The 24,520-nt window shown below is 39.3% G+C and overlaps 2 protein-coding genes across 3 annotated transcripts in view; one reads left to right on the top strand and one right to left on the bottom strand.

Moving 5' to 3' along the window:
• Positions 1-1,545: 1,545 nt before the first annotated feature.
• Positions 1,546-9,262, bottom strand: PRRG4 (proline rich and Gla domain 4). Of its 2 annotated transcripts, none has more exons than XM_084521259.1 (6): positions 8,812-9,262; positions 8,203-8,384; positions 5,314-5,477; positions 4,034-4,082; positions 3,518-3,653; positions 1,546-2,839 (listed from the first exon to the last, which is right to left on the bottom strand). In XM_084521259.1, exons 2-6 carry the CDS (start codon positions 8,309-8,311, stop codon positions 2,611-2,613), a joined length of 687 nt encoding a protein of 228 aa, XP_084377385.1. In that variant the 5' UTR covers positions 8,312-8,384; positions 8,812-9,262; the 3' UTR covers positions 1,546-2,610. The 2 variants fall into 2 exon arrangements, with proteins under 2 accessions (XP_084377385.1, XP_084377386.1); XM_084521260.1 differs by lacking the exon at positions 8,812-9,262 and adding an exon at positions 8,502-8,701.
• A 3,044-nt stretch (positions 9,263-12,306) lies between these two features.
• Positions 12,307-24,520, top strand: part of CCDC73 (coiled-coil domain containing 73) — a 73,469-nt gene continuing 61,255 nt past the window's right edge. The window contains exon 1 of the mRNA XM_084521261.1: positions 12,307-12,423. Within this exon, the coding sequence (XP_084377387.1) occupies positions 12,341-12,423 (83 nt within the window). The 5' untranslated portion in view covers positions 12,307-12,340. The remainder of the gene's footprint in view (positions 12,424-24,520) is intronic.

Here is a 24,520-nt window from a genome sequence, read left to right on the forward strand (position 1 = left end):
TTGTGCTTTCCAAATATACTTCTGGAGGGCAGATCAGACTCAAAAATCCTGGCTTATGTAAGTAGACATCATTAAGACAGTAGAATAACCTATAAATTAGGTTTGGGAACTGCATTGTGGTAAATAATGGGGTAGTGCATTATATTTTTTTTTACTACCTGAAGTAATAAGTTATTTCATTTTTGGCTCCAATCCCAGTGCAGTTGTAGTCAATAAAAACCTTACCATAGACTTCTGTAGGACCAAAATCAAACACTTCAAGAGTCACGTTTTTCCTAAACTGCAGAGGAGGTACGCTTCCATGTGGTCCTTTGTTTTTGTTCCTCCAGTTTTTTACACACACACACACACGCAAGTAATTCTTATAATAATATTCGTCAGAGGATTTGAGAAATGACATAGTAGGGTTTCCTGTGTCACTGAAGCAAAAAACAGGTCAGGTGACTTTTTTTTCAGTTGATAGAATTGGAGACTGCTTCTCTGACTGTCAGGTATTTGCTCTAACTAACAGTCTATTCAGACTTCTAAAAGGTTGCATGCTGTAAACTGGTATGATGCTGGAAGGACAACACGAAGTATGTTTTGAAAATGGTCCAAGGTGATAGCCAAGACCATCTAAGTACTGTGACATGTTTAAACCTGTTCTGTGAGAAACAGAATTAAAGTACTCCGTAACTTTTCTCAGGGTTTCATTTAGACACTTCTGGTTTTATCTGTCACAGTAGATGTCTGTTAATTTACTTAAAATCCACTGCCTTTCCTGCCAGTCCTTGAAAAGAAAAGTCCTGAAGGTCAGCTCTGATGATTTACATCTGTACACAAGCTGGATTAAACTTGCTCCTGCTTTGCTCCTCTAAAACTACCTCCTCCGCTCACCTAAGGAGAGTTCTATTTGCTCTTTTCTATATTCTCATAGTAACTACATTTGCAAAGGAAATGGTGTGTAAAACATGGAAGTGTGGCAATACTTAATTCACAAAACAGCATGGTCTACCTGTTACTTATTTTTCCTGTACTACCCAGATGAGGAAGAACTTCTAAAACAACACAAGATACAAGGTAAGCGTTTTGACAGAGTAGCCCATCTATGAAAGTAAAAGCAAAACAAACAAACAAACAATCCCATTGACTACTTGGGAAACTTTTCCCTATCTAAGATGAGGTAAGTCTGTTATGTTTAATTTAATTTTAAACTTTGCTCCATATTTATAATGTACAGGACGTGTACATGTACAGGACGTGTACATGCAACCACTTGTTTGTTACATGTAACCACTATTTGAATGTCAGTCGCTGCACATTTTGAATACCCTCAGGGTCTAAACTGCAGATTCATTGACTAATTTTGAAGTGTTATATGCTATAGAAGTATATAAAAGGTGCAGTTTAACATCCATGCTGTAAGTTCTTTTAGCAGTAAAGTTACTCATCCTAGGTGTGGTTTTTTTTCATTATATGAAGGTCAAGATTTTTGCTTGCATTGCATAGAATCACTTGCAAATGAGTTTTAGGAATAGCAGAAAAATCAAAGTTCAAGTGATTAAGTAGGTTTCAGTCCAACTTCTGTAGTTTATTTGTGATCTTGCCAGCTGCGTACATCATTACATAAAACAGTACAGAATCTGAACTTTTACAATCCCTGTGAAATCCCTCTCCTTGAAAGTGCTGCTGTCAGTCCCATTTAACTAGTATGTTTGTGTCCCAGGAAAAATCTAGAGAAAAGCCTGGAGTAGTTTGGCATGTTATTCCACAAGAAAAATGTCTCTTCTTCCCCCATTTATATACTGAGACTGCAAGAGGAATATTATCCATTATCCATGGAACCTGTGTACTTCCCAGACAAAGTATCCTAACCATAATTTCCTAACCATAACAAGGGACAAATCTCTAGCTCTGTGCTTAGCATCCCCCCCCCAAAAAAAAAGACTGGTAGTACACTAAATACCATGTTGGAGTATCAAAAAACCTTTTGATTAAAGTATACTTTGTCTGAGTGGGTAACATGTCTTGCAGTTAACGGTTCCTCTTCATCCAAAATAATCACAAAAATACATAAAATTAAGTAGTATTAACCAGCAATGTCTAAAACAAACCAATGTATTCCAGAAGCAGTAACGTATTTATACTTGATCAACTCATAAAGTAATTTTCAAACTCAAATCTATTACTAGAATGAATAGAAAATTACACAGCAGTGAATGCAACAAACAATAAAGTAGATTTCTTAGTGATTGAAAACATCAAGTCACAAAAATGGTTAGTGTCTATGAAACCAATTAAAATACTGTTCCTTCTAAAGAAACAAGATGAAACTATTAATGAAACATCAATAGTATGATGGGGTGGCTCAAAGTGCATGTGGAAGAGTGTAACAGTACAAGACTTAATCCCGATACATTCCCTCATCTTAGTGCAGTAACCTCATGCAAAGAATTGTCCTGCAGTCTTTGCAACAGATCACTTCTCCCAAATGGGATTTTCACTTTTTCCTAGTTATGCTAAAGATCTTTCACATTTTTGTAAACTGTCTTGCAATATGCAAGGTAGCGCACTTTAAAAAAGTATGTTATGCTTCAGTAATACCCCCTCTCTCCAGCAGGAGGGTTGTAGCTAAGGGGCAGGGAGCGACATGGACTTTCTGAACACCCGTGCCCCTTTTGGGGGCCCTGGGTAAGGAGGTGGTGGTACCTCGTGCTGTCCACCTGAAGTAATTGCTTGCTCATAAGTTGGTAGTCCTGAATCATCAGTTCTGAGAGGAACTGGATTTAAAGAAAACTCTTCATGCCTTCTGAAGATGCTGGTAGAGTTACGTCTTCTACTTCTTGCATAATCCAAGTACCTAAACAAAGTTAACAGCATTGTAAGTAGCGGCTTCTGTTTTAATAAATGGAAGACAGAATATAAAGTCTTTGTTGTGAAACAATAATAAAAAAACTGCCCTTGCCATTAACGATCATAAACAACAGAATCCAAATACTCTCCTCAGACCACAGGGTAAGAATAGTTCACTAATGGGAAATGGGTAGGGAAGAGAACAGACTCCTCTTCTATTGAAGTTTAGGATGAAGCAGGGCTGGAGAATCGATAGAGAAGCATTTCCTCCAACCTACCTCCTTCCACATCTGAAGCAGGTTAAATGCCATGAAGTGCACTCTACTTTTGAAAGCAAAATAGAGCACACTTAGACTTTCTAGTGCAGGCCCCAACCTATTAAATTGATTCTGTTTTTAAGCAAGGGTATTTTGGACCCAAGAAGACACACAAACACAAAAACAGAATGTGTGTCAGCTGTGCAAGTGCTGTTTGTTACTAATTAACTTCAGCGAAACTACTTACTGCTAGTCCTCACCTAGCTTTGCTTCCAGGAAACTGAGAACTAGAGCTCCTGTTGGCTTATCTGAGAACACAGTTAGACCAACCAGTGCAACCAGTGGTGGTTTTTAAATTACGCTGTAAGAGGCCAAGGTGGATTTTTTACTTTTTTTTTTTCCCCCCTCTAAGCAGTGAAGTTCCTTACCCAGGTGGTTGCCTTGATTTGCATCTGCTTTTGCAGCAGTAGAAGATAAGCAGTCCGATTATGACTAACATTACTCCAGCAGCAACTAGACTGATGAGAAGTCCTGTGACGTTAATCTTTTGTAGTGTTTCATCACCTGGAAATAAAATATTGGTTATTTTCAGACAGGGTTTTTCCCATCTACATGCTCTACAGTGTCCACTATGAAATATCAATTCTGCTGTGCTGTAAAGCTGTTCCTTTCCACAAATGTCTGGTGTGCTCTGACAAGCCATAGTATCAGTGCAACACAGTTCACATTCAGCTTAAAGCAGAGGCGAGTAGATGTTCCCTTTTCTGTATGTGAAGCTTCTGAGATGTCTCTCCTCCAATGCCTTCCAAATACTTCTTCACATACTTGTGACCCTGATCAAATTGTAGATCTGCTAACTGGTGTATTTTTAAGGAGGTACTGTTTTAACAAATACAAGACGTTGCAATATGAGGAAAGAAGAAAAGAATAAAAAGATGATTTACCTGTTTTTATTTTAGGGCCTTTAATTGAATAGTCTTTCCAAAAATCCATCTATAAAAATACAAAGGATCAGATTTATAAAAGATCCATAATTGGCAACCTTGAGCATTTTATAAAATGTGGTACTGTAGGCAGAATTTAACAATGGCATAAACAGAAGCAACTCTTGATGAGGGATTTGTACTTGCTTATCCCATCATATTTATGTCATACATTCAAATTTGCATAAAAAATACTATTTCACAAAGAATAAAATGCCAGTTGGTGAAATACTGAACTGCATTTAACTGTCTGTTACATCATAGAGACATTGCTGCCTGCAGAAGTTAGCAAATATTGTGATACTAAAAATGGTGACAGTTAACCTTTGTAATCCCTACATAGGAGTATCAATGAGGCAAAGTCAAGTTCTTAAGAATCAGACATTTTTATGAACAGAATTTGAATTCATATTAGCTGGGAAAAATAATAGGATTCTTTAAGAGAAAAACCTTCATGTTGTGTAACTGCAGTGCGCTGAATGTGTTTTGCCATAATTTCTACTTTTGCTGTCTAGCAAAACTCCAGAAAGAGTCTGATTTAACATTTTCATCTTTTCCTTAAGGAAATGATAGCAATTGCAAACTAGCATTTCCACCTTCAGGTTAGGTGTTCCTTGCTCTTGAGGTTAGTGCAGAGCACGTATAGGATCGTGAAGAGATTAATGCTACACGCAGCAAGTATTCTATTATTATTCTATTAATTATTCCATTATTATGTTCTATTACTGGGCTGTAAAGTTTCTCATTTGTTTTGTCTAAATAATATTTTTTTCCAAGGTGCATATAGGTAGCAACTTAAAAATTATGCTACTCATACTCAGCAATAGCTGAGATGTAGATCTAGCATGCACTTCTCTCTTATAAAACGCTTATTTCGCATTACATAAGGATGAGATTAGCCAATTAATACGTAGAGCATTTGGAACACATTCTGTCCAGATGCTGAGAAGTTACTAAGATTCTGAAATGCATATAGATATAGCCACAAGTGGTACTTCTGAAGTTTCATTTCTGATTGTTTGTGCAGAATTGGAGCCGTTATCTCAAGTCTTTAACGCAACAGTACATATGCAAGCACATTCACTGCATATCAAGAGCAATAATCGTATCTAATTTGGGCCTCTACCGCTATAAAATAAGCAATCATCTTGTTTTAATTGCTGTAAAAAATAGTATTTAAATACAGTAATTGTATATTCAATAGCCTCCTTCATTATATATCAATTTGTTTGAACAACTACCGTTTTATCAGGGTCTTCAAATACTTCTCTGGCTTCTTCATAACTGCACAACTCTTCAAAGCATTCTCTTTCCAGGTTATCCGGTGTGAATGTTTCAAAATCAAATCTGTTGTTCAGAAGACGTCGTCCGATGAATAAATTGGCCTCCTTTGCTGATGTGAACACTAGTTTAAAAAAAAAAAAAAAGTGATTTAAGACAAGTTAGGAAGGCTGTTTTTAAAGAGTGGTTAATATCTTAAAGGGACTATGTTGAGTCAACTTTTTCCTGTAGAAGTTCTCTTCTTCTCAACTACATAGAGGAGAAAAAAACATCGAGCTCTCTTCCTAATATGTTGTCTTTGCTGCTAAATTTTCCAATTATGCAATATAAAATGGACATATTTTCCTCTCATAAGGCATTTCAGCTATTTCTTATAATGGCCAAGAGAATTTGGTTCTCAAGACAGCAGTTGGCAGTTCAAGATTTAGTATTATCCCTTCTGGGATATGGGCATCAGTTTTTCACTGGAGCCTTTGAGAACAAAGCATAATCAGAGAATGCAGAAATCCAGTCTGATTGAAACCCAGCAAGATGCTGACCTACTGGAGGGGAAAGAAAAAATAAGTCATCTTCCAAAAGAATCTTCAAAATACATTTATCAAGATTCAGGTGTCTGTGAGTTCCAGTGTTTGTTTATAGACTAGATTTTACATCATGGCCAGAGTCCTACTCACAGGAATAGTTCCTTTCACAACCATGGCAGGAAGTTTTATGTAAAGATTGGCATATTACCCTGCTTATTTGTTTTGAAGTAGTCCATGATAGGAATATTACTGGCAGCAGGCATTTCTGAAGAAATTTAATTCTTTTCTTCTTTTGTGCTTATTACAAGCCCTATGAAGCCTCGTGGAGTAAGTTGTAAGGTAAGATTCCAGAAGTTAGTGAAATTGTAGAAGGCTTTGGAATACAGGAATGTGTTTTCTCACCAGGCATTTTTCATAGTCAAGTTTTAGCCTGTTCTTGCTATAGCTTCTTGTAAGAAATACCATCTTTATATGACAGAACTAGTTTTCTGGCTTGGCTTTCAGTGAAAGCCAAATCTGCGCTCTAAGAAATCCAGACTATTTGGTTTAGTAAGATGACTAGAGGATTATTTTTGCAACTGTAATTCAGAAACAGCATTGTTACATACCAAGGCAGACAGCTAAAAAAGGAGATGAGATTCAGAATAAAGTTATTTGGCTACAAATTAGCTCTGTGTTCTTGTTTGGCTGGATTATCACATCATTCTGGAATTTTTATCCTAATAGTGACTATTAGATCTGGCAATGGTATCTCAAAATATTTTGCTCTCTAGAAAGGGAAAAGAATTACACAGAAATAAATATTATCGATATCTTGGTTCGTTGCAAATCACATAGGAGTAACTTAATACGTCTGAAACAGATCTTTGGTTTTGTTCAGTAGTGTTTCATACCTTTCTTTGCAAGTGCTATTAACTATACTTCTCAATTAACTTAGATAATTGCTGCATTTTAATGAATGAAGTGCACAATGGGGCTGCCTGGAGAATACAGTAGAACCTACGACCCCTTTTTCCCAGTGATACAAGCTCCTTTTTGCTCTCAGAGCCTTCATCCATTTACCTGTGCCTTCTGTTACTTTATAGGACATAGTCAATGTTTACCTGTCTCCACCTCCAAATTACATATGATCCCATGATTAAGATAGTATTTGAAGAATGAGACGTGAACTTGAATTCTCTGCTATACGTGACGGAACTGCAGTTCTTGAGCCATAGCGCAACAAGATGGTAAATCCCGTTTTAGCATGCCTAACATTTAATTAAAAATGCATCCATGCGATGTGCTGAATAAAGTCACTCTAGTGGTAAAAGAGGCTCAGAAAATGCTGAAGAGGTAACTTCACAAGGCAGGTACCCCATACTCTTGGCAATTGTTCTAATTGCTAAATTATTGGATAAAAGAGATGGGCCTCCCACTTTCCAACTTTGTCTTAAAAAATGAGAGAACCAAGTCTATTGCCAGAAGAGGGTTCTGTGCTGTGAACTTGGGAGGGTAGAAGCAGTCTGGCAGCTGTGTGTTTTGCCCCAGAGCAATATGGATTTTAATGAATAACTTGTATTCAGCATTCTTCTGCTAGCTATGTTTTCTGATCAACCTACTACCCTGAAGGAGTTCCTGCTCAATGCGATGGCTTTTGCAAGTCTGTGTTAAGTTTTCTGCACTCCTTATTCACTGAGGAGACGGGGCAGCTATCTTAAAAATTCCTTTACGAAGCCCTGACACTTAAATGTTAAGCATCAGGGCTTAACTATGATGGCTCAGCATCACAGTGATTGAGTCCTTCTTGAAGACTAAATTTGTTTTTACCTCCTTTCCACCTCCCTCCTTCCAAAGTAGGGAACTGCAATATCAGCACTATATTTCAAGGTGTTGTAAGGGATCTGGCACTGAGGAAAAAAAAAAAGTCTCAAACACCAAGCAAATAAACACTTTAAATGAATTCTAGATATACAAAACTATGATGTAATGTGCTCAGATAGTATCAAAGCAATACCGTCTGAATACAGATTTCAAACTTTGGAAATTTTGACATTTCTCTGTTCATATCACTGACAATAATCCAAAGACTTAGAAAAAGCTCGGCTGTGCCAAGCTTCGCTTACTGGTGAATCTGATACACATATATTACTGACACCCAAATTATCACACGTTTCAGCAAAAGGGATTCAAGCACCCTAAAAATAAGAATAAAACTGTAAAGTGTGTTCATGAAGCAGGAAGGCATTTGCGCGCATAGGAAGAAAGTAGTTTAGAAGTTAGTAGAAGAAAACCTAGATACAGTTTGACTTCAGGAAGACCAAAATTGTGGTAAAAGTCAGTTACCGTCTTCGGATTCCGGGTGCTTCGGGTCATTTCGTGCCTCAGCGCAGTGCGGCACCGCGGACACCACCACAGCCTGGAGCTGACACAGCAGGGCCAAGGCCACCAACATGTCCGGGCTCCGTCAGGCAGAAACTCGGGAACACGACGGCGCAATCGCTCCTCCGAGGTGTCGGCGCTGAACCCTGCGTGAATCCCACAGGTGAAGTCACCCAGCACAAGCACCTACACGCCGCTCGGGCTAATGGTGCCCTGGCGGAGACAAAAACCGCCCCACAAACAGGTCCTGCGTGTCTCCGCACCTTCCCTGGCACCACACCCGCACGTGGCGCCGAGCCCCGCTCCCCTCCGGGGGACCCCCACAGAGTTGCCACACGGGCTCGGCGGCCACCTTAACAAGAAAACCCCCTCAGGGAGCTCCCCGAAAAGTCCCCGGGCTCTCTAATGGAGAGAAGGCAGCTCCCCGGTGTCAACCAGCACGGCACCCGCTCTGCCTTCAGCGAGCCCCAGCAGCCCGCGCTCCCCTCCCTGAGGCGGCTGCCGCAGCCGAGCCCCCCGCCGGCCGCCCGCGCTCAGCCCCCGCTCTTCCCCGGGCCCTGCCGGCTCCCCTACCTGCCCTGCCGAGGCTCCGGCCCTCTCGGTGTCTGCCGGGGGGCCGCCGCCCCGTAGCGATCGCTTCCTGGAAAGGGAGCGGCCGAGGGGCAGGGCCGCACCTCAGCCGGCACCGGGGCGGGCAGGGAACGCCCTGAGGGAGCCCCGCCGAGGGCTCCGGCTGTCCCCTCAGCCGCCCTGACCCGCCGTGAGGACAAGGTACGAGCAGCTCCGGCACCGCTCCTGGTTAGCGATTGACCCGGAGAAATCCCGTCGTCGCTTCTTGAAGGCTTCTCGTTGTTGTCAAACAGGGCTGAGGAGAAGTTCTTTCTCCCTGCTGGGTTGATGAAAGCGCTGAAAACCGCGTTTGGTCCTCGCCGCCCCGAAATAAAACTCGCGGGTAGCAGCTGAGGGCGAGCTGTGAGGAGAGGAGGGCGCCCGGGTGGCAGCGCACCCCAAAACTTGTTGCCCATTCCCAGCATCTACTTATCAAACAGCATTCTACAGCATTTTCCTCTCCGCCAGGTCTTTCTCACCAGGTAGGGCAAAAGATCCAGCTTACATTTTCTGCCTGCCCCCTTAGCCCCCCTTCTTTTCCTCTCACGCTTCTAAAGCTAACTCCTCTCCGCCAGCGAGGCGGACACATTGCTCCCCATTGGGGTCTCCAACGCTTTGTGGCACTTTGCAAGGACAAGAAGCGGTGCTTGGAAAGCCACACAGGGTAAGGGGAGAAGACAGCTAAGAAAATGTTCTGGTACTATTGTATGAGGCAGTCACGTTCAGTCATAAATCACACACCAACGTAACTTTTGGGCTGTGGGATCAGAACAATTTTGCTAGCAGGAAATTCAGGGACTGAGCATGATTTGTGCTAGAGCTTTTCCTGTAGTCACTGGATTGCGCTATTTATTTGAGTGCTGAAGTGGTTTGTGTACACAGGAGCAGGGGGGAGTACACAAAGGGCACGGGATAATGCTGCTGGAAGTGATCGGATACTTGCGGGAGAAAAACAGAAACTTGTAATGTGTGGGATAAGGAAAACAGTTTGGAGGAATGATGACTGTGGCTAAATATTTACTTAGTGACATCAACATTGCAGTTAAGAGATACTTGATGAGTGTGTAACTTAAGCTGGTTGCTCTAATGCTTTTTAGCTGCTGGGGATCTCAACAGAAAGCTCCGTAGTACAATTGTGTATTTACTTCCAATGCAACTGAGGTCTAAGAAGAACTGCATTGTACCAGGAAAGAAAAGGTTGTTTATTGTCCAGGTAATGCTAAGAGGGAAGCTGAGACTTCCTGGTGGCTACCTGTTGGGAAACAGGAGAAATGCCCAGTACTTTATAAAGGACTTTGTGGCTTCCTCCTGTGTGTTGCTGCTCAGCTCTCAGCCCAAGCTCCTGCGTGAGGGTCTCTGTGAGCCTGCCAACCAGCAAAATACCCATGGACGGCTGCAGCACAGGGGCATGAATGCACAACAACTCCGTGGTGTGTTTCAGTGTAAGTAAAATACGCTGCACGCCTCCCAAGAAGAGTGTGATATCAATCCAAGCTGTTTCTGTATTTATTAATTACTTAGCTGCAAATAAGTAGCAGTGTATCTGCTTCAGTATAGCCAAGTATAATAGGCTTGACTATTTTCTGTTTGGAGTATTTTGGGGCAGGAATGCATCTAGCCCCTTGCTAGCTGTGTCCCATTCAGACTGTGCTATCAAGGATGTTTTTTGGTTGTTTAGCATAGTCAGGAAAAGTAACACCCTTTTTCTCACTCCAGTATGCAAATATAGCCTACCATAAGTTCTCAAACGTTAAATTCCTTGTAGCTGTTGTCCGATTTCTCAGGCAGTGTTTATCAATCGTTTGTATTGTGATATGCTGCGGGTAGAGCTTTGAAACATAAGTTAAATGATTGTATAATTGAATGACTCCCTCTTGTGGACTCTGGAAGTGTGTGCATCTGTTTGGCTCTTTGTGCTGCTTTATTTTATTTCCTGCATCGCGTGCTGTACATTGTCTGCTACACAAAATTGTATTTGAAGTTCCCGTGTTTGTACCTGGGCAGAAATTCAGCTAACTCTAGCTTGATTTAGAAGTGATGCCTTTTTACTCAAGCTAATCTGGCATAATTTAGATTTTAATCACTGTTTTAGTGCAGCTAATGTCAAAGGGTTTCTTAAACTACTGCATTCAGTAATAAGTGTCTCAACAATTGACTGAAGTGTATCAGAGTGCTGGGTAACTATTCCACGCAGGGTGTGCTGGAGGGAAGGATTATGTCAGACCAACTCATATTTGGGAAAGACAAATACTTCCTCAGGTACCACCTGCTGTCCCTTCTGCCTTTCTATAGAAGTGTAATTTTTTTTACCCTGGCTAAGTTGGTGGGTCTTATAAAAGGCATAAAGAACAACATCCCGTTGAGTGACAAACTTCCCTCTGTTAAATCTGTATTTCAAATCAAGATTACCATTTTAATGATGCTAGCTAGAATAGAATTTTAAGCACATTTTAAATATACTTAAATTTCTGCTATGCATGTCACTTAGTTATTAGTTAAGAATATTGCTTCATCCCCAGAAGATATGGTGAATGAAGGCTTTAAGTGTTGGTCATGAGGCTCCTTGGAATTGAAAGTTTGAATTTAGCTCATAAAACTGATCTCTACTGGTGTTATTGCTTGCTCCTTTCATAGGAGAGTTAGTCACTTTTTTATCTTAAAAAAATAAAAATAAATAAATTACCTACATCTTCTATGGCAGTTTAAGAGAAAAACAAACAAAATGTGAGAAGTTAGTAGTTCTTGTTATTAAGAAAAAACAAACAAAAACAACAAGATCTTAAGGACAGGTTCATAGGTTAATGTTAATTGTTAATTTTCCAAATAAGGCAGAACTTTTCCTAAAGACTTTTTTTTTAAAAAAAAAAAAAAAAAAAAGCCTGCACCTACTTGAACATTCAGTTAATAAAACTAAACTGTTAACCAGTATTTCTGAGCAATAAGTTAACACTTGTAATAGCACATAAATAACAAAAGTAGTCATACATCCAATTAGCAAGTTAATATTTGTTGATTTTAGTATTATATAATATTACATGGATTGTTAGTAATTGCTTTATATTTGCTTTGTTTATACAAACATTTGCAAACATTTATGGGAAAGTTACACAAATAAAATGCTTACAGAGGGTCAATAAAAGCCTTGCAGGATTGAAAATCACCTGCTTGTAATACATATTTATGTACATAGTACAGCTGTAGGGGAGGACTCAAAAAGGATGGAGCCTCTTTGGTGGTGCACAGTCACCAGGTGAGATGAATTGGCACAAACTGCAACAAAGGAGCTTCCCCCTCAGTGTAAGGAAACACTTTTTTTATTTTTTCCTTTTTTTTTGTGTGGTTGACTGAGTGCTTGCACAGGTTGCCCAGATAAGTTTCTCTTCATCCTTGGAGATCTTCACCAGCTGTATGGCTGTGGCCCTGCTTGGCTAGGATAACCCCCAGAGGGCCCTCCCAGCCTCAGTACACCTGTGACAGTAGAGCAAAAGCCCTGATGTTTCAGTCTCACCTCCTAAATTGCTCAAGTTTGGGAATATTAGTTAGCTCCGTAACTACTCCTGTCGCATTACATCTCCTGTGAGGCATTTCTCTGACCAGCTGATGCCCTGTATTCATGTTCCTCCCTTTTCTTTTCTTTTTCACGTTTCACTTCAGACTGAAACTGAGCTGCCAGGTCACTTGTAAGTGAAGTGCTGCAACACCAGGTGGACAGCTTTGGTTTCGTCTTGATCTTGTTCAGCTGGAGCAGCAGTCACAGCAATGCGGGCTTCTGATGTGCGTAAATGCAATGAAGCTGATGTCTGCTATGCCTGGCATTTATTGTGGTAGCTGTGGAGTTTTTTGGTAAGCTTTTCGTTTGTTGCTGTGATACAGTCAGTTTCGATTTGACTGATCCACTAGAAATTTTTGTGTTTGTGGGTTTTATGAGGTGGGAGGGCTGCTTTAGGGTGAGAAAGGGATTTTCTTTAGGGACATAATCATAAAAATTCAACTTATTTCCACTGGTGAGTAGCAGTCAGTGTAGGTGAGATAATTATTTTAGGTGCAAGCAGACTTAATGGTTGTTAGAGTTGATACACAGACTACAAACTTGTTTGTAGTGTTTTTCATTAATTCTGTTTTTGTAGACAGTGGTGTTGATCTACCTATATATTTTTTTCTGCACATGGTAACGTGCCATTCTTTTTATGTCAATTATGCTTTCTAGAAAATGGGCTGGGATACTACATAGCCAGATAAAGAAAAAAGTGAATTTAATTGAATTGGAGGAAGCAGTTGGTGAGAATTCTGAGGTTTTTAACCTGAATGAGAGAGCGATGTCTGTGTCAGGGACAGCCTGCACGGGTCTGACAATGCAGGTAGTCTTTGCAATGGTCTAAAGGCAGGTTCTAAAAAATAAATAAAATTCATATAATAGACTGAAGGAAAGCTTTTTTTGTTTTGTTTTGTTTTCTTTTTCTTTTTATGTTAAGGTTGTCCTGGTTTCAGTTAGCACAGAATTAATTTTTGTAATCAATGATTACAAGCTGCCTTAACTATTTTCCGATCTAAGGAAATATGTGATGAACTTAGGTAGGCGCTCCCTCTTCTCAGAGAGGTTAAATGAGGAAAACTGGTATAACATCTTATGGCTATTTTTGTTTTGTGGCCCCCAAAACAGCAGTTTTCATTTCTGACAGAATAGTTGTGACTACATCCCGGATGTGCGTACAACTCCTGGTGCTTTACAACAAAGCCAGGCTATTTCGCAAAGGATGCTAAACTCTTTAATGCTTGACTAATGACCCTTCTCAGAGTCATAATCTAGTTTATCCTACGCAGGCAACCAAGTAGTTATTTGACTAATGCTGTAGCTCAGGAAGAACACCAGCGATGAACGATTTGGCTTCGGGAGAAACTGCTGGGTAGATGACATGGTAGATCCCGTAGATCATTGTGATGGCTCATGAAGACGGGTGGTATGCTGTGGGACTGCTGTGGCACCTCCAACTGTGCTGCTGTTCTTTTCTTTAAGCAAGGAAGTTCATATGATAAGAAGGAAACAGATGTCTTTGGGCTGGAAGTCTGGGCATTGGGCTTGCGTTCTAACTATTCATGGCTTTTGTGCACTGCCATTCTCATCTGACTTACAGGTGGGTGTGTGCTAAGTAAGCATGGTCTTACGTTGCCCCATTCATCCCAAGTTTGTTACCTATGGGACAAAATTACTGAGTCCTGGCTCAAGACCAAGAGTTTGAGGATACTTCCTATAAAAAGCTTTTTTTTTTTTTTTTTTTTTTCCTCCTCAATTTGAGGTTGTTTGTTGGATTATTAAATGTCTTCTGAAGTTCCCTTGATCTCAGGCAGCATGCTGCCTTTTGTTTGCGTTGTGTGGCTTTGTTTTGTGTTTGTGTGTGTGTGTTTTCTTTAAAGTCCTTGGAGAGGATGATGTGGTGGTTTTGTTGGAGCTGTGACAGAAGCAGAAGCTTGTGTTGGCATTCTGACACGGAGAATTGCAGGGCCTTCATCAACCTCCTCCATGAACGTGAGGTAACTAAAACAGCACCACTAGCTTAAAAAAAAAACAGACTTCAAATTTTAATAAGTGTTACACTATTGGAAGGAGCTCTGTTCTGTGCTGTTCAAATCACAGGTTGGATAAGAGATTTTTCCTTCCTTTGGAGGAAGGGTTTTGGTGACAGATAGATTGTTTTGCCATTGGCTTTTCCTCAGGTGGCTGAGATCTCATCTGCTAGTTATTTTTCATCCATACTTGTTCTGCTCCTTTAAGTTCCCCTAGTAGGAACAATAGGAAAAAAAAAAAAAAAGAGATTTTTTTATTATTTTTATTTTTATTTATTTATTTATTTTTTTTACTTGTGTTAAAGCTGAACTGTTTTGACATCTAATTGTTTTAACTCTGGGCGAAGAGTGCCACTAATTTTGTCTTTGCAAATTATGGTTAACATGTTAACAAAGATGCTCTGTGGACTTGCTGAGGTTTCTTAAGCTACTAATGAAACAATGAGTTATCAAAACAAGTGAGGAACTTGTTCTGCTTCTTCCTTCTGGTTGTGTTTTGCAACTTCCTTGTCAGCAGTTCTCAAAGAGAAGATCTATTTTGGTAAAAATGGATTAAACAGGTTGAATTATATTGTGTGAATATTTCTGAGACAGTCTTGATTTTGTTTGCTATAAACTTTGCTTATTTAATTCCTATGATCTGTGTCTATAAAAAAGATGTTCTTTTCTTGACCAGCCAAACGTAAACTTCCTATTAACTTCCTAAGGAAGGAGATCAGCTCTAATGTATCCCCTGTTTGCTTATTTACTTGTAATCTGCTTTTCTTGGTGCAGAACAATTCAATTAAAATAATTCTCCAGCATTCAATTAATATGAATTAAGGTGGAGCCCATGAAATGGAGGTGACTTGAGGAACTTCTGCAAAGGCAAATTTCCATTGACTATGTGGGTATTTTCCTGTCTTTTGTGTGTAACTTAGGAAATAACCTTTTTTGAATTATTTGAACATAGAAACTGAATGCAAAATATTCCAGCCACGTAGGTAATATTTTCAGGCAGAAAAACATCTGGAAGATCTAACCGATTATTTGGGACAGTCTCCTTAAAGGTTGTTGTTTCTCAAGGATTGTGAAAATAGTCTGTGAATGCAGAGAGTCAAACTTTCATTTATAGTTTTATATATCAAGGTGATTTTTTTTTCAAGTCAAGACTGTCAAATCATTACGCATCTTTTTAAACAGAAAATGGTGACTTAGGAATTGGTGGTAGAGGTTAGAGTTTGCATTTGGGTTACAGTAACTGCAGTGACCTTTCACAGAAATTATTTTCTGATTCTTTTCTTAAGACTCTTAAGAAAAGAGTAATACACTCCATGTGAAAGATGGTAGAAGTTGCAAGGTCAACCGTATAAGTTTAAAAAACAAAAAAAGATTAAATGAAGGTAGCCTAATTGGAATAATTTTGGTCACGATTACTTATTTGTCTGGGGAGACAGAGGCCCCATAAAATAGCATGGACTTGTCCCTCATTCAAGGAAGACTAAGTCAAAAAAAAAAAAAAAAAAAAAGACTTGTTTTCAAGTCATATTCCCCATATAATGCATTTGATACTTGAGGAAAATTAAGTTTTAAGAAGCTATTAGGAGTTTTCCCATGCTTTTTAGCCTATAGGCCAAAAGAACCTGAAGATCTTACTTTCCTTATGTTATAGGCTCTTTGAGGCTGCTGTGATATTGTTGTGTTCATTCTGCAACTTATGTCTGATCAAAGCATGCTGCCTTGCTGTCTTCAGACAGTTTGAAAATTAGCCATTGATAGTTTGTTTCAGTACCTAAAAACCTAATTTTTTTAGAAAAAATGCTTGATTTATTTTTCAGTTTGAAAGATGTTAGAGGATACGATTGTACTTTATGTAGTGGAAGATTAAATCAAAAAGCCATTAGTATAACTGAGATGATTGACTTTGTATATAGAAGAATACTACAGAATGTAGATAAAAGAATAGAATGATGCCGTGGTGGAACTACACCATAGGAGCTATGTTTGCAATACAGATATAAAAACACTGTGTAGGAAATGAAGTGAGCAACTTTTGAGATGCTTTGTAAATTCACCTAAGTGAATTTACAGATACATATAGATCCATGGAGGCATCTAGACACCTTCAAGCTAAGAGGATGATGTTTTCAAGAACTGGGCTTTCCCGTTAGAGCCACCAAATACAGTTTCTGGTGCATACACTCACGTGTGAAACTGTAACACTTAGGCACATGTTAGACTGCAACAACACAGGTACAAATATAGAGCAGAAAAAAAGAAAGCTCACTAATGTACTGTTCAATGAATACTAGACAAACTGTTTTGAGATGCTTTTTTCTGTAGATAACTTTATTAAAACTTAGGCGATCAATTTCTTCAATGTTTATATAACCTCAGAAAACTAAACAAAAATCCATGTGCTAACGAACTGCTTTGAAAATGTCTGTTTAGGATTAATTTAGAGAATTCTTTCAACCAAAAAGTATGTGTACATATTTATCATGTTAATAAAGATATATTCAATTAATTTTGAAAACCAGAGTAGAAAATTAATTTCCCTCCCACAGTCTTAATGAAGAAATGAAGAAACTAATTTCCCATTGCTGTTAGAGGGGTAATCCACTCCTTCACATATTAAGAAATTAATGTAACACATCCACTCAGCCAAAGAGCCTCTGATTCCTACCCTCCCCCCAGCCTCTTACACCAGCTTATTTTGTATAGCATAATTATGAAAAACAAAATTGAAAGAGACTAACTCTTTTTCTGTTTTTCAGTATGTGCTAGCCCTAGTATGCTACTATTCCTACTGAAATCATCCATTGAGTTTTGTGGTATTTGCTCGTTCTGGCTTTTTGCTAACAACAAAATAATTGTGTACCTAATAAATGAATAATAATTCTAAAAAAAAGGGGGGGGGGGGGGGGGGGAAGGAGGGAGAAAAATGAGGAAAAAAGGACTGCCATCATATTTCTTTGTAGTATTTGATTTATTTTTTTTTAATGTGATAAAAAGGCCATCCTTATTATTTGACCTAAATACAAAAGAAAGATATTTTCTTATTTTAAAACTATTTTTTGAATCTGATAACTTTTGAATCTGATTAACATCTTTTTCAAGCTAAGAATATATTTGAGTTTTATAAAATAACTTGTTGATCTGGGTTTTCATCATGGTATTTGAAAAAATGTGTATTTGAGAGATGCTTAGAATTACTGTACTGGAAATTATTATTTTTTGTCTTAAGACCATGTTTATTTGACATAAGCGGCTTGATTGTTTTTTAACAGCACCACCTGTGCTAGCTGGAGTGCAGTTTGTAATGTAAGGAAGAGAACTGAGACTTAATATTCTTTCAAGGAATGCAGTTCGGATAAAAACTGAAAATCTGGCCAAGATACTGAAACTTGTTACTTGTAGCAAACATTTTTAGGTTTAGCAAATGTTTGATGTTGAGTGTTCAGCAAAGCACTTCACTTCAACTTGTGAATAGTGCCATTGACAGCAAAAAGCTGGAAGGTGAGTGAGTTCTTAAATGATTGCTTGGTCAGGCATGATTTTGCAACAGGTTGAATAATTGAACTTTGATATTACTGGTTTTATTTTTTTAATTTTCACTACTATCTTCTGTGAGCATGGAATAATTTGGAAAATGGGGATATATCCAGGGCAAGAAGCAATGAACATACAGCTACTCTAAGGACAGGTGGAATTCCAACAAGTCTTTTTGGAAGGACTTGAGGCTATATAAAATGAAAGGATTTAAAAACTGGAGGTAGGAGGCCAAAAACTTTATTTTGGTATGCAGGGAGAATGGAAAGAAATGAATTTCTCTCCTTCATGTCCCTCCTCCCCACTTTGGTTTGAGCAGAAGTAGCGCAGGAAGATTATAGATGCACTTGGTGTGGGAGGAGGAGCAGTGGGATGGGGGATCTGAGCTCGGCAGAGAGCAGGAGTCCCAAATTCCCATGGGAAATATCACAGAGTTTTTTTGAATGTAAAAATGTAGAACCACGTTTGGTTGGTACCTGTTTTTATCAGAAAAGGTATTGAAATTTTCCATTCAGATTAAATTCCTCACATTAGTGAGGATGAATATAATCTCAGGATCATCATAGCATACAAATAAAACTGATAACAGGCCAGCCACATTCTGTGCAGCAGTAGCACTTCTTCTGCAGCTTCAGATAGAAGTTTCCTGAATATAAGGAACTTAAAAAAAAAAAAAAATAAATGAAAAAAAGCTGATTGAACTGCAAATGTTATCACAGAAATACGATTTGACAGGTTCCAAAGTTGCTAAGTAAATATTGCATTAATATTTCAAGTTACTTGGAATACTGTCAGTAGTAATAGCATCTGCTGAAAAAGAAAAAGCATTTGCTGGAACATGCACCATTTGACCAGTGTGTTTCACCAGCAAATATATGTTTTATTTCATCTAAAGCAGGTATTACCAAAGATGGATACAGATTTCAGATTGTAGCTGAAGATATGAGTTATATGTTGGCTTTGTTAGAAAGCCAAATGTCGTTGACATATTAAGTACAAAAACATATTTTATAAATAATTGTTTTTTTTTCAAATTTAGTATAAAATTTATGTAATGGCTGACACTGGTAGAATTCATAGCAGAAAATATTAAAGCAACGACAAAGTTTTGTGCAGCGTATTTTTTAGGCTGCCAAATGTACTTTCTAAGGTTGGAAAGCTGTGGAGAGTCGCAAACGTGATTTCCAACAGCTGTCATGGCCAACAGTTAATGGCTGAGAGTCACCAATCTGGTGTTCATTTTGTAGCACTGTCTCTAAGCTGCAGGAGAGAGGTCAGCCCTCCGCTCTCCCTTCCTAGCTTCCAACTGTGGCCTTGACAGGAATAAATCTGGGGTCAGCGGTGGCACTCAGATCTAGATGGCGTATTTCAAACCTTCGGCAAAGAATGCTTTCTGAGTTGTGCTTTGGAAAATATTACGTTTCCTGGAATCTTTGCTTCCAATAAATATTTTAGGGTTGTGCCAAGTAAATCACTGGATTTTCATGAAAAGCAACTTCCTTCCCAGTGAGCGTGATCTTCCCCTACAATGCAGGTTGTGTGGTGTTAAATGCACCAAGCTGTCGCTGTGAACTTTATGGAAAGACTCTTTCACTATAAAATGTACAGAAATAGTGCTTTCGTGGAAGTTTGTGGTGCTGTCAAAGATGGTTTCCCTGCCAGAAGACGAAGAGGAGAGGGGGAAATGGGGGTCCCCGCTCACACCCGCCTGCCTCCCCTCAGCCCCTGTAGGCCCAGGGCCCAGCTGCAGGCCCTGAGGTGGGTGCGGCGTGTCTGGCCTGCACCCCACTGCCTGGTGAGGGGCCAAGGGGGGCAGCTTTGGGGTTTTGCCCACTCTGAACCTGGTGTGGGTGTTGGAGGTGTGAGGGTGGCTGAATCACTGGCGAGAGGGGAAAAAAGGTGTTTCGCTGCTCAGCATGGAGCGCCCTGGCACTGTTAATAAACCTGGGCCTTGCCCAGAGGCCACTCTCTCTCTCCTCTTGTTTTATCGTGTAGGGTTTAATCTTTTCACACGGATTTGTTTATGCAGTGTCCCATCCAAAGTCTTCAAATGACTTGCTGAAGTTTCTAGGCTACTTGCCTCTGGGCAGGCTTTGCCACGCTGGGGGTCTGTGAGGAGATGGCTGATCTGTGGCGCATCTCTTCTGTCAGCGCCACCTTCCACAGCCTGAGTCCAACCAAGGAGCACAAGAGCAGGAGTATTTATCTTCCCACATGTTTCTCTGGGTGTTTTTATGTATACCATCACGTAGTTTGATTCTTGTGCCACTTGTATTTGAGTTCCCGTGTCTCTTGCCTACAGGTAACTACGCTGAGGTGTTGCTGGCTTGAAACCGGTATCTTTTTTTTCTGGTTTAGTTCCTCAGACACCTCAGTGCCAGCTGTGTATTGTTATAGCCAAGGCAATGGTTCTTCTAGCTGAGAAGATAACTATATGTGTAGCCAGCAGGAGAGTGCTTCAACCTGTAATACTTCACTAAGAAAGTTTAGTTCTTGCCAAACTGTTGCTATTTTGGCTTCTCATGCCTTTTGCCTTTAAGTACTGTCTTGTATTCATAGAGAAACATGCACAGAATATTTCTGCCTCCCTTCCTGCGGAAATCAGCCTAGGGCTGTGTCTGTTGTTATGTTACACTGGGTACCCAATACAGGGGAAGGTCTGCTCGTCTTCTGCAGTCTCTGGAGCTCTGAGTGTGCTGCAGGACAAGGAGGAGACAGCTCCTGTGCTCCTTACCATCTCCTGCTGCTTCTGACCTCCGCTGGGAGCTGTTCCAAAACGCGTGCTGCAGGGGTGTCCTCACGGTAACCTATGGCAGGATGCAAATATATAGGATTAGGTACTTGTTCTCAGAGGCAGGAACCTTCTTCACCAACGTCAACATTCTCCATGAGCAGAGAAGAAACAACTTTTCCATACCTCAGTGAACTCTTAATTCATTTTGAGGTGTTACTGTAAGAATCCCAAAATGTTTAATAGCAACTTTATTTAAATTGTCTCGAAGGATTTGTAGAAGAAAAACTATTACTTAAACTAATACTTTATTAGACACATTAAAAAAAAAAAAAAGTCTCCATGAGTTAGTTCTGAAGATAACATAACTCCTTTCCAAAACTTTGGGAATAAACATCAATAGTGCCTGCATTTGGGGGAACAAAAGATTGCAGGTGCTTCTCTTGCTGACTTGTCCCTGACCTTTTTGGACGAAATTTGGTTAAGAGAGCAGTTTGTTGCCCTTAATGAGCCCATCATGTGAGAAAAATGCCGCAGCTCAACATGTTTTATGGAAGCATCATTCAGAACCAACTTTCTTTAATGTGTTACATCCCTTCCTTGGTGTTTATTTTATCCCTTCCTCACTGCTTATTCCTCAGCTTATTGTTATGTTTAGACTAATTCCTTACTTGATGGTATTGAGTCTAAATAATGCTTTGACTTATACTTGGTATATTTATTTCACGACTGTAACTACAAAGAAGTATGAACTACGAAATCATAGTGCTACCTGAATAAATTTGGTCTCTGTGCAGAACTCTGCAACTGCTCTTGTACTGCCAGAGAGCTTTTAACAGATGAGAAAGTTAGCTGAGGTGCTCATTGCTCCTGGTATCTTAATCCTTGCACAAACATGTTTTTAGAAAACAATTCAGTTTTATTCAAAGGCTCTGGCTGTAATTACAGTGCGTTGTTTCAGGCCAGCACAGTTCATTAGGTTGTCAACTAGGTGGCAGTATGGCTTAAAATAAAAAGTATGCTACTTTGAATCATTCAGTGTGCAAGACCAACAGATGTACTGCGTTTCTGTAAAATGATCTCTAGATTTTGCTGTTTCTAAAATCTGGGTAAAACGAGGTTCCCATGAGCTAACGATCCATTGAACAATTAATGCCTTTACACTAATACTTAAAAGGACATTGACTAAATCTTGAAAAATATTGGAACGGAAAGGTTAGGGAGAAGAGAACTCAATCCCACATGAGGGTTAGAAGAACATGCACATTTTTACTGTAACCATCCTCTTCTCTTTCTTAAATTTTACTGGAAAAAGTTGAGGTGTCTGCTCCTATTTTCTTAGTAATATTTTTAATTGTGCTTAGAAAAAAAAATGCCTTTACCTTTATTTTTTCTTTAAACCATAGTATTGTCTTATAAAAGACAGATAAAATGTACTATATAATTGGTTTTGATTACAGAAGGTAAGGATTCAGAAAACTTATTTCTGTGTTTATTAACCTGCGAACCAACTTGCATGTTATGGAAATTTTAAATAATCTGTTTTTTGAAAATGCCTGGGCTAGCTAGTTTTTGGAAGATTGTATATTTTTATCCAAAAAAAAAAAAAAAAAATCCTTTTAAGTCTTTATCAAATTCTTTTGATTCCTGAAGTCATCCTCTTTTAGTGCACGTGTGTGTGTGAATGAATGCAGAGCTCAAGCAATGCAATGCAATGCTTGAACAAGCAGTTCCATTTTCTTTAAGTTTCATCCAGAATTCAACAGGTAGCTAACTTTGAAGTACCTGACAAAATATTCAAAAAATTTCACTTCAGGTTGCTCCACATTTGAGCATCTTTTCACTGAATTCTGATTCAAAAAGGTGAATTGATACACTGATTGCTTGAAATGCTTATTATTACTCAAAATCCAGCTTTGAAGGTGGAATAAAATAAATATTGAGTTGGAGAGACTTTCCCACATGGCTTCTGGGTCGTCAGTTTGGTCTTGTCAGGAATGTTTTGTTCATTTTCCCTCACTTTTTGTTGTTGTATGTTGAGTCTGCATATAGTAAACATCAGTTTTATTTAGATTGGTTGAAACAGATAAAGATCTTAACCATTTGATGATATTTTGTGATAGTTCACCTATCTATACTCTTTATCAGTAGCTTCACTAACATGTCGAACCTGAGAGGTGGGAAAGTGGTATCTTACAGAATAGCACAAAAACTTTTAGGGAAAAGGGAAAAAATCCAGGCCTGTTTCTTTTTAACCCGAGGGGTTTAAGATCCAAGAGTTATTTGGCCAATACTTCTCTCACAATTTTATTAAAGCATGACATTTTGTAGAGAGGTACTAGTAACATAAGACAATATGGTGGTATCTGAGGAGGTTTTTGTCAGCAAAGCTGCTAAGGAATTTTTTTTTTTTAGGACAACTGTATTGCATTAAGGATGTAATGTTGGACTACCTTGCCCCCTTCATCCCAGACACCATATTTCACTGGAAAGGAAATTCACTGGCAGGGACTTGTGGGGTTATTCTGGGTTGTGCCTGTGTGCACGAAGGGAAGGGTCTGGGGTGCCCGTGAACACAGTGGGTGGGGTCCTGGGTTCCTGGGCGGGACACTTTGACACTATATAAGATAATGTCACGCAGTAATAAATTGGCTTACGGCACAGAACGCTGGTCGTTATGTCTGTTTGTCCCGGGGTTTTCGGTCGGGTTATCCGACAGGAATTCACTGGATTTTGGCTTTGGAATACATGCACATCTTCCAGAATAAAAACCTTTACAATTACTTTGAGTTTAAACAAGTACTATCGAATTTGGACCAGAATATGACAGATGAGGGCAGCTTGATGTTACTAGGACTGGGTGGTGGTTTTTCCCCTTTGGAAAAGGGGAAATAGTAGCAGGTTCACAAATGTGTTCCTTGGATAAAATGTGCTGAATAATGGATCTCTACTAGGTGGAATAAATCTGTTATTTTATTTCTTCAGCTGTTAGAGCAGTGAAGAACATCTTCTCTTTCTTTAGCAAAACAAGCAATACATTTATTTGCTGTCTTTGTTTCAAAATTTTTCATAATCTCTTGAGACAATTCTATGCTAAGGTAAATTAGTGCAAGTGTAACCCCTAATTTTACAAAACGATAAAGAAGGATAAAGCTAGCTAATGAAAAAGAGAAGATCCAGTGACGTTTCTTACTAAGCTATTAGTTAAGGGGATGGAGAATGTTCTCCAGAGAAGTGCTGAAGCAGCCTGGTTCTACCAGCACCCAAAGGTGCACTGTCACAACATAAATTACATGCTGGTAGAAATGTTTTACTTGACTGTATAAAAAGCAACGCATGATCTGAATTAGTGCTCTGTGCTAATTTCAGAGTCCTGTAGTTGCAAGGCCAAGGTGAAAAATTCCTGTTCTCTTCCATTTAGTAGAAGAGTCACAACTGGGCTTTTATGCATTGTCAATGAATTAGCAAGCTGGAAAGACCCTTTGCCTAACCTAGGGCAGCTGTTACTATAGTAAGTGTATGTTCCCCAAATTTACATCTCAGTAATACGTGGATAAAAAATTCTAGGGAATAGTAGGATAAGTCAATATTTATCTGAAACTAGCATAAGCTAGACAGTTAAGTAAGTTGACAGTACCACTTGACTTACCGTAAAGTTCAATAAATCATAGATGACAATGGATAGATGCATTTAATATCTTTAACTCACCTGTGGAGGAAAGTATTGAAAATGAGTTGTATGACAGATTTTGTACTAGGAAGGAAATACTTCAGGTTAAACAGTGCCCTGCTGGTGTAGGCGTGTGACTTCTGGATGTGCTTGAGGCGCTACCTTCTTCCCCAGAACCG

Source organism: Aythya ferina (genome assembly GCF_964211825.1).
Source record: "Aythya ferina genome assembly, chromosome: 5".
Lineage (NCBI taxonomy): Eukaryota > Metazoa > Chordata > Aves > Anseriformes > Anatidae > Aythya > Aythya ferina.

Bases quoted from the DNA above. Each gene is read 5' to 3' on its own strand.
- PRRG4 (XM_084521259.1), bottom strand. From the start codon at position 8,311: ATGTTGGTGGCCTTGGCCCTGCTGTGTCAGCTCCAGGCTGTGGTGGTG. The intron at 5,478-8,202 runs GTAACTGACTTT...TTTTTAAACTAG, and splicing joins GCACCCGGAATCCGAAGACG to TGTTCACATCAGCAAAGGAG. The intron at 2,840-3,517 runs GTAAGGAACTTC...AACTTTGTTTAG, and splicing joins AAATCAAGGCAACCACCTGG to GTACTTGGATTATGCAAGAA.